This window comes from Drosophila busckii, chromosome 2R, assembly GCF_011750605.1.
Source record: "Drosophila busckii strain San Diego stock center, stock number 13000-0081.31 chromosome 2R, ASM1175060v1, whole genome shotgun sequence".
In the NCBI taxonomy this organism is placed as follows: domain Eukaryota; kingdom Metazoa; phylum Arthropoda; class Insecta; order Diptera; family Drosophilidae; genus Drosophila; species Drosophila busckii.
In genome coordinates this window covers 23,955,656-23,969,459 of record NC_046605.1, presented here as the reverse complement: position 1 = coordinate 23,969,459, position 13,804 = coordinate 23,955,656, and the positions used below count along the sequence as shown (strand labels likewise).

General features: G+C 34.1%; 1 protein-coding gene across 3 annotated transcripts; it reads left to right on the top strand.

The window, feature by feature from the left end:
* The first annotated feature begins 336 nt into the window (after positions 1 to 336).
* Positions 337 to 12,981, top strand: LOC108604736 (homeobox protein ceh-30). 3 transcript variants are annotated; one of them, XM_017994318.2, is made up of 3 exons: positions 337 to 406; positions 12,311 to 12,511; positions 12,572 to 12,981. In XM_017994318.2, the coding sequence occupies exons 1-3, from the start codon at positions 337 to 339 to the stop codon at positions 12,943 to 12,945; spliced, it is 645 nt and encodes a 214-aa protein (XP_017849807.1). In that variant the 3' UTR covers positions 12,946 to 12,981. The 3 variants fall into 3 exon arrangements, 2 of the variants coding, with proteins under 2 accessions (XP_017849807.1, XP_017849808.1); XM_017994319.1 differs by lacking the exon at positions 337 to 406 and adding an exon at positions 11,585 to 11,634; XR_004458804.1 differs by lacking the exons at positions 337 to 406; positions 12,572 to 12,981 and adding exons at positions 11,830 to 11,892; positions 11,966 to 12,063 and having other exon boundaries at positions 12,311 to 12,394.
* The last annotated feature ends 823 nt before the right edge of the window (positions 12,982 to 13,804 follow it).

Here is a 13,804-nt window from a genome sequence, read left to right as displayed (position 1 = left end):
AACACAGATTCCGTCCGAACAAAAGGCTTTTAACCTTAAAGGAAGGGCACACTGATGTAGCCTTGGTCCAGGAGCCTTCGATAGCGTCGCGCAATAAGGTTTCTGGACTAAAATTCAACAGCTACAACACATACTACCCGAGACCGGCAAGCAGAATTATAGCGGCTATTCTGGTAAGGAAAGGCATCTATGCTTATCTAATGTCTAATTACAGTACTGACGACCTACCAGTTGTGGTACTTGAGGGGGATAAGGGCGAGCCACTGATGCTTGTGTCTGGCTACTTGGCGCACGACCAATCGGCGCTTGGTTCTAGAGACGAAGAAGCATAGACAGATGCTCATTGCTGGCATGGATGCTTATGCACACCATGGCATCTGGGGCAGTAGCGATACCAACGCAAGCGGTGAGTCACTCTTAGAATTCTTACTAGAGACTAGTATAGGTACAGAAAACGTTGTAGAGGAACCTACGTATGTGGCCCCAACCTCGTCCAACGTCCTACACATTACGATTAGTTCAGGAAAAAAACGCTCAGGTCACGGAATGGAGTGCTACAAAGACACTCATTCTCTGACTATAAATAAATAAATATATACCGACTGGGTAAAATATAAAGAAAAGGTTAAGAAAATTCTAGCGATCTGTCCCAAAATTGCCATTGTAGGTAACCTAGAGAAAGTGGTTGAGAATTTAGGGAATAACATTCTGAAGGCATATAAATCAACTTGCAGACCATCGATGCAAAGACGGGAGGGTAACCACTATTGCGGACACCAGTACTAAAATGCTCACGCAAGGAAGTCCACGCAAGGAAGTCCACGCAAGGAAGTCCACGATCTCTTCAGTCTCGCCAAAAACGCAAACGAAGTGATAGTATGGAATGAATACAAGTCGAGACTACGGCAGTTCAAAGCCGAAATAAGAAGAGCCAAAAGAAGCTGGTATTGAACCTTCTGTGCGAACAAAGAGAAGGTCTCACAGACAGCAAGGCTCAGGAAACTATTATCTAAACAGCCGGCAATTCAATGCCAACTCAAAACAGGGGATGACAGATAAGCAGAGAGCAGCAAGGAGGCACTAAACGCCTTACTCATCGTCCACTTTCCAGGATACACAGATATACAAGACAATAAGGTGGTAACGAGAGGGACAATTACCAAAGATGGGACTGGATGGGAAGCGGGCAAATGTAGTTATGGGCAACCAAAGGACCTCAGGCCAATTAGTCTTACCTCATTCCTACCTAACATGCTAGAAAAATTAATGGAGATTCATATAAAGAACTCTGGAAGATTCAAACTCAGCCCCAACCAGCATACAAAGGCAAATCAGTGGAGATAGCGTTTCACTCCGTAGTTAGCACCATCGAAAAGGCACTATACCGCGAAGATTCAACAATGTATCGATGGAAGCAATTATGAGAGGCCGAGAGGAAAACTCTGAAGATTCAGTGGTGAAATCGTGGATCAGAAACATGTTGAGCTGCAGAAGAGTTCAAGCTGAATGGAGTCCAGCGATCATGACCAAAGAGCCGCACAGGGGAGCCCCGCAAGGGAGTGTCCTGTCGCCGCTATTATGGAACATGGTGATGGACGAACTTATAAGGAACTTTAACAGGAAAGAGAGGTGTTAAGGTCGGCCACAAGAGCAGACCTGGACAACAACGCAGATAAATCTGAGCTGGATCGTTTCGCTAAGAAGTACAAAGTTACCAGATGGATTCTGCCCAAAATAAAAGACACTCAACAAACACCGCGTTAATAAAAGACACCCAACTAAAACTCCCTAGGAGTGATACTAGACTCAAAACTAACGTGGAGAGCCAATGCTGAAGACAGGGTGGAGAAAGCCACCGTTGCACTCTATATATCACAAAGAATGTTAGGTAGCACAAGGGGCCTATCACCCCGACTGACATACTGGATCTACATCTCACAAGGAGACACCACGACGTTGGGCTCACCGATTTGGCTGAAATTTGGATATGTTATAGCCCTAAGAATATTTAGTGGGAATGCAAAATATTATGACGCGACGGCTAAGAATTCGTCCTTAAAACGTCCTTAAAGTTTTACTCTATTTAACCAATCAGGTAGAGTAGCAGGACTTAAACCGGGAAATCCGGCATTCGATTCCCGGCGCAATTTTTTTTTATACACTTTGACATTTTTGTAACAAATGGATTTTAGGCAATTAAAAAATATTAACATAAATCCCAAAAACACCTAGTCATGTTTACGACCGATGCCGAAAATTTTAGAACATTCGGATAAATAACTTAAGAATTATTCACATTTTAATTTTCAATAAAGACAACGGGGTGCACGTGCTGACGCGCCATACAAACGTCGCTGTCGGCGGCGCAGGCGGCGGCGTCGCTGCTGACGCTACAGCGAAAACAAGCTGTGACGCGTTAGTTGTTTTGTGCGTATTTGTGAGTGCATGCGTGTGTTTGCTGCGATGCTCTAGTCACAGTGCACTATGGGGAATATTCCCATTTTTCGAATATAAATTAATAACGCAAAAACGGAATGAGATATTTTGGTCTAGTTTTTTGCATTAGCCTTCTAAGATCAATACAAAATTGTGCCAGAAAAATGGGCGTGGCACCGCCCATTTTTAATTTTTTAGGGTATGTAAATTCGTTGTTTTTTAAGCGATCCGGACCAAACTTACAAGTTTTGTGTGTAATCATAATATTAATACTTTGTCAAAAAATGAAACAAATCGAGCAACTATATATATCATATAATATGCGCTGTCATATGAACAATTGAAAAAAGGTGTTCTGTATGACACAACTTTTTTTTGGTCTTTCTAAAGTTCCGTACCAAACTACCGGCAGTTATTTCAGATTTGAATTTATTCCAAAAAAAGAAAGTTAAAAAAAATCTTTGATAAAAAGAAAATTCAAAAAAAACAGCGGTCAAGGTGAGAGTATTGTAATAAAAAAGATTGTTTTTATATTATTTAGTAATTGAGTATCTATTTTTATTGACTTTTTATTATCTATTGACTATTATTTAATGAATAAAAATAAAGTTTTTTTTTCTTATAAAAATACAAATTAGAAAAAAGATTCCCCGTCACTAAATAAAGATAGCTCGAAGTTCTCTGCAAAGATGTAAATTTCTCAGGTTGTGCGGATTTTGTGCACAATTTAGACTAACACCTTAAATTCACAATTAACTAGCTCTACAACATTGTACGTTGACGCATATTAATGACCCTTTAATTGACGCTTTTTATGTCTACGCAAAGTTGATATTTCTTTCAAAAAAATTATTTTTTAAAGCATTTGCTAATTTTACAAAATATTAATAGAACACGCACAGATACAAAGTATTAGTACAACAAACATATAGTACAAGCCTGTACCTTTGATATCCTTTTAAAATTCTTGTAAAAAAAATGCTCAGGTTGAAATATAAATTTGAATATTAGCTGCAAAAAAATGCAATTTGCTGGCACGTGCTTTTCGACAGTAAAAAGCTGATTTACTTGGTGTTAAGCTTACCAGTTGGTCTGTTATAGAAATGTTTTTTGGTCATGCAACTTTACAAGTGACAGAATATCTAGAGGAGTTAGCAAAAAAAGATCAAATTTAACATTTTTTGAAAAAATGACTTATATACGAAAAATGGAAATATTCCCCATAGTGCAGTGTATATAAAAGTTGGTTGAGCCCAACTTTAATTGTTTTATTTAATTTTTTTACAATTTAATATTTTCTGTTTCCTATTCCTATTCACAAAACTCATATTTGCCATAAAAACAATTATTTTCTGTGCACCAGGCGCATGTTATAAATGCAGAAGTTTTGTACTTTTTTGAGCCCAAAATTATTTTCTTTTTGTTTATTAATTGAAAATAATAGAGAAATATGCTCAAGAGCAGACTGCATAAAAATACATGCAATTATACACAGGCAATTGTCAGCACCGGTTTTCAGAAAAAACTTACAAGCTTACGACCGAAAGAAATATTTTCCAAAATGTCAATGAAGTTTGTTTCTCACCAGAAAAACTTAAAGTGCCCTGTCTCTGCAAAAATGCTGAACTTCTAACATGCGTCTGGTGCACAGAAAATCTGTGTTTTATTTGTTTTTTTTTTTTGACAAATATTATTTCTGTGAATAAGATTTCAAAAATATATACTTAAAAAAACTTGCACGCACCGGGAATCGAACACCAGATCTCCCGCTTTAGATCCCGCTACTCTACTTACTAGTCCAGCTCGGCAGTTGAAACCCATTCTACTTTGTGAATTAAGCAATTAGGCAATTGAAAATATTAAAAAGTCTGAAATGAATCACAAATACGCCTTGTCATGTTTTTGACGGGTGCTAAAAATTTCAGAATGATCGGGCAAGTAACTTAGGAATTATTTACTTTTCAATTTTCAATATAGACAGTGGAGTGCGCTTCCTGACGCGCCAAACAAGCGCGGCTACCAACGCATTCTTTGGCGTCGCTGCTGACGCTACAGCGAAAACGAGGTGTGACGCGTGTCCGCTGTTTGTGTGTATGTGCTTGTTAGTGCATGTGTGTGTTTGATGCGATACCGTAGTCAAAGTTTATGTAAAAGTTGGTTGCGCTTTAATTTGTCCACTTGTTTCAATGTAAGTATTTTCAATTTAGATTTAAGCTTTCTTGAATACACATATGAATATTTTTTAAAATTAATATTTTAATGATTGAAAATTTTTTTTGTCCTTTTTTAAATAATTTTAACATTTTTACCAATTTTTTTGCCCATGTGTATAAAATTTTAATTCAGAAATTCGGGCAGCACTGCCCACGAGTGCTATGGAAAACATTTTTGGGCAAAAAGGGACAAGGGCGGTATTCCATTTTTGAAAAAATCATCTAGCCTTCTATTCATTATCCCCTATAACACTATAAGAAGTGCATTAAGTCCCAATTCGAACAATTATTAAATATCCATTTTACAATCCTGCGTACATTGTATTGAGGGAGGAGAACTCAAAAAGAACGCAGTCTAATTTTTCACATTTTTTATATGTAAGAAATGTAACAGGGTATCATGAAGTCGTGCAAATGTATATAACAGGCAGAAGGCGGCGTTATACACCACATAAAGTATTTATATTCTTGATCAGCAAGTTGGGCTAAGTAACCGTCTGTCTGTCTGGAATTTTGAGCAACGGAATCTTAGTATCTATAAAAGATAGAGCAACCCAATTTTGTATGTAGTAGGTGCTCTTTTATCTAAGTTCAATCGATTTTATACATTTTAATTTTATTTCGACTCCACTCCAACAATATTAAATGAAAAAATCACAAAATGTTCATGTTCTCGATCGTGGCAAAAATGATTGCATAGAAATTTAATTAGGAAATCAGGTGTTATTCACATTTCAATATTTGAATATTAATAATTACAGACTTGTTGCTGACGTTACAGAGAAAACGAGCTGTGACGCGTTAGCTGTTTTGGGTGTACATACTATGTATGCGTTTGTGAGTGCGAGCTCGTGTTTACTGCGATTCCCTAATTTAAGTATATTAAAAAAGTGGTTGCGCAAAACTGTAAAGAGCTTACGTGTTTATTTTTATAAAATGCGAGCCATTTTCTCATTCTCCGGGGTCTAGAGTGCGTCAAAGCCTATATTTAGTAAATATTATTTACTGATTTTAAAACTAATCCGTTGAATATTGGGCACAAATTGGTTTACCCAGCTTGCCGTGGGTAAAGCTTTTAAGGTCTCAGCATTATATTGCTCATGAAGACTTAATTTTTATTGCTGATCAAACATTCTTAATATATATATGTGTGGATAATGGGGTCGGACCTGTTTCTTTCTAGTTGTAACAGTAAGCAGTTTTGCCGAAAATTCTATTTTCATTTATTCTATTGTATAGAGCTTGGAGAATGTAAGATTAAGCTTTCGGAATTATAAAATTTTAATAAATAAAATTCTAGTCTCTCATGTTTTTAAAAAAAAGTTTAGAGTAAAGTAAACATATTTCCAAGTACAGATCACTAAAATAATTATTACAAACACTGTTCCGTATAGTTATACTGTTCAATATATAATATGTATATTCACAAGCAAGCATGCATCCGTCGTTACATACTTATGCACAAGCAAATATACCTTTAAACATAAAATTATATCTAAAATTAGCCGATCTTTCAAGTTTAATGTCACTGCTCACGATTTGGTATTTTAATTTTAGAATATATTCACAATTTGGATGATCTAATTCATTTAGAAAAGAATTTTAACTTTGATTTTTGACAATAGTCTTGACACATAGGTTTTTTATTTAATCCATTTTCAGTTTATTAATATATATCAATATATCAGTTTATAAGTTAAGATTTGTACACTTTACACGTAATTTACAGGTTTCAAGAAATTTCGTACATATGTATAATGTGATTTTGTCAAAAACGAAGCGTTATGAAAAAACCTTTTACCAAAACTAAACGTAGATAATTTTAAATACGATAGACATTGTCACCAAGAAATGAGCAAATTGAGAATATCTTGAAGTAGTTTGACTACATATACCCTTTATTTTCTTAATATCTTTATACAGATCTTAAATAAGATAAGCGCAGCAAATTATCTTTGTATGCAATAAAACTTGAAAGGTTTTGCTTATCAGCAACTGATCAAAGCCAAGTTCATATGAAAACTATTATATGATTGTGATGTACAGGGTGTAAGCATATACGTATACGCGAGCAAGTAAAACCAATTCGATTTCTGTTATTGAGAACTGTTGTAACATTTGAGCATTGAGAACGTTTTTTGATTTTAGATACAGAGTAGGATATTATATATTATATTATTTTATGTTTACGTACATACATTTGTATTAATAATAATAATGTATGTATGATTGTTAGTTACATTTTTAGACCCGGTTTATTGTACCTGCGTATATGCATTATACGTATATTAATGTGATTATTTATGAGCAGAGACGCACACATAAATGCGTATATTGAATATTATATTACTTGCTATCAAGAATTATTAGTTTTTAAACTTATTTTACAACAAATAAAATAATATAATAAAAATAATAATTAAAACTTAATACACCTTAGGTAATCAAATCGAATCAATGTACAATTTATTTTACTTAAGCATATGCAAGAGCATGCTTTTAATACACTTTGCCATTTTTTTAAAAAATGGAAAAGGGTATTATGAAGTTGTGCAAATGTATGTTAACAAGGACAGATAAGAAAGGTGTGCGGTGACACGACCACAAATATATTAAATTCTTTTGATCAGACGCATAATAACTGGGTCCTAATTATATAGTCACTGCCTCCGTCTGTCCCGTCTATAAGTTAAAATATGGTGATTAGTTTCTACCCAGGAAGGAAAGTCCAACCCAAACTCTAATTTTGTCTCTGTAAACTGTTCCTATACAACCGAATCCCAAACGGTTTTTTTTAATTTCTTCCCCTCTCTCCCGCAAATAAGCAAAAAGTTTTAGTTTTAATTAAATATTAAAACCTGCACAAACGGGATCTCGGGCCAATAAGAATAAGCTTTTTAGAATGATTTATATTTTTACTTTTCAATTTTTAATATTCTTATGACACCGCGCGCGATGTGGTATAGCGCTTGTTGAGCAACACTTACTCATGTGATTAACGTCAACCACACTCTCACGCGGACAAATATACCAGGCGGTGCGGAATATGAGAAGACTGTATTCTTCATAGCAGGCATTGCCCCCCCCTGACATGGTTCGAATTTGAGAGTTAAGAGGGTGTGAGGAAGGGATTTTGGTTATCTGGCACTGCGCGCTCTCTCGCTTTTTATGTTTTTTCGCTCGCCGATAAGCATGGTGGTGGTTACGGACTGTCTATTGTTTCAGGTTTTTTCCCATGCGCGCTATGCTTTTTATTGATTACGCGCTTTTTAAAAATTTATCACCTTTTGCTCTATGCCTTTCAAGACCACATAAAGGCATACTAACTGTATGTTATGCTTTAGGTCTCAAATTCACTAATTTTTTGACTGTGACTTGTGTCGTGCCCTGAGTTAACGTGGTCACATTTAATCGCTCTTTTGTTTCTTCCGACGTTAACCTCTCACGGATCTATTGTGTGTGCGCCACTTGGTTTTTTGTGACACTTTCGATTATTTAAGAAAGCTTACTTAATTCAAGAACTCAGGAACTTGGGACACTCTTAAGCAAAATGCATTAAAGCATTAATTCAAAACAAATCTTTATATGTTTTGCGAGATTCCAGATGTTGATCTACTTACATATAATAATAGACTACTTTTAATTAATCTCCAATCGTTAACTAACCGCTGGATTATGTTAGGCGTCATGTTTAGGTTCAAATTAGTTGAAGGGAAAATTGACCCCTCATATTTGTTGAATCAACTTAATATCTCATCCCGTTTGGATGTACATCAACTATAAGGGCTACAACAACCAAATTTTGTGTGTAAGAGCTCGTATACCGAAACCCAATCGCTTTTATCCAATCCCCTGCATATTAAAAAAAAAAACGATTTACGCCCACAAAAAATCGGGAAAAAGACTTAATAAATCACATATAAGCTTTTGTTGTGCTTTTAACCGACATCGGTAATTTAAAAACGATATAATTTAGGAATTATTCATATTTTAATTTTGAGTATAGACAGCGGTGTGCGCTTGCTGAAGCGCCCTATAAACGTTGCTGCTGACGACACAGCGAAAACGAGCTGCGGTGTTTTAGCTGTTTTGTGTATATGTATTTATGAGTGCATACATGTGTTTGCTGTGTTGCCCTAGTCAAAGTGTATGTAAAAGTATGTAAAACAGCAAAAATAAGAATTATTAATTTTTTTTATTTTTATTTATTTTATACATTATTTACATTACATTATTATATAAAAAGCTTAAGTTAATTACTGACTTCAATAAAATCGATTAAAATTCACTTAAATTGATTTATTTAGCAAATATTGGAATTCATAACACTTATTTTCCGTCCCTGTATCATCCTCTTTGCTGATATTTATCTCGTATATTTGTTGGTGCTCATATAGCCAGATGCATTTTACAAGACTATACACACATGCATACATGTGTTAAAATTTTAAAACCTTCATCATGGAAAACGCTAATTGAGCTGTCAAAGTGTGATTATTGTCTCCCAGTATACTGTATACACTGGTATTTATGTATGTATGTATGTATGTAGTACGTACAAATAAATACATATATATATTTTTTTATTTATATATATGTATATAAGCATTTACAATAAACGTATATGTGTATACTTACATATATACATATATGAAAACGCTTGTGTATTGTACACATGAAAAATTATTAAAGGTAAATAGGATATGCCTTTGCTGCGCTACTTGGATTTTGTTTTTAACTTAAACGTCTAATATTAACAAGTGGACAGGTTAAAGTTGGGCGCCACCACATTAAAATTACACTATTTGAGCCTTAGGGAGGCCCTATTCTACAGACAAGGCGCACACACACATGCTCGTTTTCGCGTTAGCGTCAGCGCTTACTGCAGGTTCGCTCGCTGCTTCGAGACAGACGAGTTTCGTATTGTTATGGCGCTTTGTCCGTCTAAGTTAACACGTGCACCCCGCAAAAAATTGTTAGTCTACTCTATTGGAACCCACTTATTTATAGTGTCGAACATTTATATTTTCCCTAAGTTATTTATCCGATCGTTTTAGAAATTTCACAATCCTGTCTCGTGAATACAAAATGACTAGACCCTCAAGCAATTTTGTGATTTTATTTTCAGATTTTTTATAAAGATTGTTTTTTTTATGCTCTTATATAATTTCGTTATTAATTTCGCTTATTTTGCGGCGGGTTAGGGGGAGTGGACAATAATAAAAAATATAATATTTACAAGGTAGTTGTCCCTGGATATAGGTAGTGCACTCTACTCCAATTACCAATTTGGTGCTTAGCGGTCTTATAGTTGTGAGGAACACGCACTCATTTACTGATGACGGACAGACGGAAACGTGTGCCCCCCAACGGAATACGAGAACAAAGGTTATGCATGGCTACCAGTACTCGACTCAGCTCGTCGAGTGATCAAAATATATTATACATTTTATGGGTCTTCGACGCAATCCCCTTCTCCACATGTTTTACATAACATTTGAGCAATTTCATAAAATGCCCTTATTTCATTTAAATTTTTATCAAATAACGTCAAAGTGTATATATTTAAAAAGAGATTTTTTTCCTCTTTGATAATAGAGTACAAAATATCATGGACAAAAAATTATCATATGTACTAGTCAGACTGTACCTTGCGCAGCACGCCATCGCTTCTGCGGTTGATTGTCCAAACATAGTTTCGTCGTAGAATGATAGTCCGTTTTTATAAATAGAAATAATTTTTACTCTGTACCTATATTACATTTTAGAGTCTTACTCTTTATAAAAATATTTTGGTAACAAAATTATAACTTGTTTTAAATAACCATCGTTATTAGGGTGTAAATCGGGGTGTTACTCTGCGACTACTTATAGAATCATCATTTTCAACATTTCATTTATTCATTAATCCATAAAAATTTGAACTATTGAACTCTTTGATAATTTTTGATACATTTTTGTAATATTGATAATTATTTAACATACCGATAATGCAGGTGGATTTTAGTGAAAACTTTAATTTTATCTCTTATCCTTCGTGAAATTCATTATATATATGTTTTTCGAGTACAACATATTTTTGTTTATTGATTTTTAGTAAAATTTTCAGATTTTCATCACTTGCACTTCAAATTCTGAACATAGCAAACGCATTAAATATTTTTATCTCTAACCATTCGTAAAAATATTTTTTTTCACAAATTTGCTCCTAAAATATTTTTGACATAATTTTGGTGAAACTTCCAGCTCTCTAGCTCTTTTGGGTTCGGCTGTTCAGCGATCAGGACAAACTCTTTTATACATACATATGTATATATGTATATAATATTATCTTGCAATCATGATCGCAGCATTACACAATATAACTCAAAAAATTTTTGGTTGACTGTCATTGTGTCAGCGGCAGATTAATTCCCTTTAGCTGTGGAATAAGATATCTATTTACTATATTTACTATACAAACAAACAAACCTACATATGCATATACAAAAGTACATACATACATACATATATAGTATATGTTACCCCAAAAAATGCTTTACCAGGTAGTCTCAAACTCACACTTACATAAATGGAGTGACACGTCAAAGTTGTTAGTTAAATAGTATTAAATCATTAGCACATCTTAAATTTGTGAAGCAATCAATATTAACTTGGAATTTTAACGATATAATTCAGTACTCCAAGAATGAGTGTGAACACACAGCTGTGGTGAGCTCTTGCACAATTGTATTGTGCACACCTACAAAGTATGTATGTATTTATGTATGTACATACTTATATGCATACATATGTACATATGTATTGATGATGTGGCAAAGTGGTTAAACACTTATGCATACATATGTATGTATGTGCATGGGTTGGACACAACAGCCGGCTTTTGAATCACGATTGGTTGCTTTTAAGCAGCGATTCAAACGGGGACAGTCGTTCTCAGCATCTGAAATTCATTTTTGCATGCATGTTCGGATCAACGTGCTAAGTATGTACATATGTATATATATGGGCGGAGTTAGAAACTTTGTGTAGACAAATCACATGAGCTCAGTTGCGCGCCGTAACGATTGATAGGATTGAAAAAAATAATTGTATTGAAGAATAGTTCAGCTCAAAGGCCATCAGACTCCAATCAACAAAAATAAATCTTCAGTTTTCATGCTAAATAAATTCGGTAAAATGTTGAATGAAGCTGCGACCAGCAACAAAATAAATTGTGAAATAATGTGCACAGAATATGAAAGTAAAGCAGATAACTTAATTGCAGTGAAAAATATAAAAACTAATCACAGTTCTTCGCAAATATGTTCATTTAGTATTGACAATATACTGTGTCGCGACAAGGACTCACAAGATGATTTCAAAGCACAAAAATTGGGGAAAATTAATAATCTGCCATATATACCAGTAAAATGTAGGTAAATCTTTTCGACTGAGCGTAAATCAAATGGATATATGTATATTCACATTGGAAATTCGGTGTGATAATAATAAATTCGGTGTGATAATGATAATAAAAATTAATTTTAATTCTATATAAAAAAATGTAGCATAAAATCACTAAGCATACAACAAGTTGTAAAGTACAAAAAATAAGTTGCTCAGCTTAGTTATTAAAAATGTAAAAATTAAAAAAAATAACAAGTTTTATGTTTTTACAGTTGGGGAAAAACCATCACAAGTTATTTGCACATCATCAGGACAGCATCTACATTTATTACAAAATATAAATTCCAATGGAACAGACCTATTGCACAACCACAACCCTTTTACCACAACGTTTCCATCACCAGCATCCCATTTTGAATGTCCACCTAAAATGATAATGCCTCATTATCTGCATCATTTAATCAGTATTCAAGGTATATAAGTTTAATTATTATTTACTTTTATATTAAACATTTGCATTAACTACTTTTAAGGAAAACGGTATAGAAAACAGGGCATTGATAGAAAGCCCAGACAAGCGTATAGCGCTAAGCAATTGGAACGGCTTGAGAATGAGTTTAAAGTTGACAAGTACCTGAGTGTAAGCAAGCGTATGGAACTCTCAAAAAGCCTTTTATTAACTGAAGTGCAAGTAAAAACTTGGTTTCAAAACCGAAGAACGAAGTGGAAAAAGCAACTAACGTCACGGATTAAAATAGCTCAAAGGCAGGGCTTATATAAATGCGGAATGTACCTCTCGGAGATATCAACAAGTACAACAAACTTCTCCACATATACAAATTTGTATCCCACATTTTATACAAACCCTCATAACAGCTTTCTGAAACCTTTTCAGTTTAATAGTTAGCCATCAAATGAAGAAATAAATCGAAAAATCTCAAAAGTCTATAGTTTAATTAGTTACGTATATTTAAATTGAATTTGCAAGACAAATAAAAGGTTTTGTTTATTTAATATCTAAAGCGTATAAATTTGTGTGTATTTTATGAATCGTTTTAGCTAAGCACAGTATTCAAATATATTGGCTAAATGCTTTATCACTAACACGTAATCGCGTGAAAGTCGCGCAGCAAGCCAACTAGTTCCTAAACTGTACAAAGAAAGTAAAAGAAAATTCATATTTTTATATAATAACATATATAATATATATCTATGGATCTTGCCTATACAGTGTAGTCCATATTGTCTGCCTTATTGATGATTCCATTAAAGCATAATCACATAATAGTCGAATATCATGTTTTAAATCTGTATTTCTGACTTCGTCTAAGTATAATTTATCCAGTGTTTTTAATAATAATTTTGAGATTCCGTTGGCCTGCAAAGCAAACTAAACAGTATATTTGAATGGAATATTAACATTTCTAATTGTTACCCCATTTAATGTTGACTGATTGCGGTTTGTGGACCGTTTTCTGCGTCGAATTTCTTCAGTACCATCATTTGTTTCAGATGATTCGGTTGCTTCCATTGGTAGCATCATCAGGTTACTGCTATCATCTTTGCTCTACAGTTAGGAATGAGAGATAGTATTCAAAAATCAAAAAACCAAAACAATACCATTGTAATGCACATCAGAATTTGTAATATAAACATTCCAAATGATAAAAATGCCAGAGTCGTCAATGCTATGTCTGTAATGTCTTTAAGACTGATTTCTTTAGTAAGACTTGCTGGTTGTGGTGTTTGATTTGTGTGATCAAGGG

What these genes read in the sequence shown, in the direction of transcription:
- LOC108604736 (XM_017994318.2), top strand. Translation starts at nt 337, where the DNA reads ATGCTCATTGCTGGCATGGATGCTTATGCACACCATGGCATCTGGGGC. An exon ending in TAGCGATACCAACGCAAGCG is followed by an intron (nt 407 to 12,310) that starts GTGAGTCACTCT and finishes ATGTTTTTACAG; the next exon opens with TTGGGGAAAAACCATCACAA. An exon ending in TCATTTAATCAGTATTCAAG is followed by an intron (nt 12,512 to 12,571) that starts GTATATAAGTTT and finishes ACTACTTTTAAG; the next exon opens with GAAAACGGTATAGAAAACAG.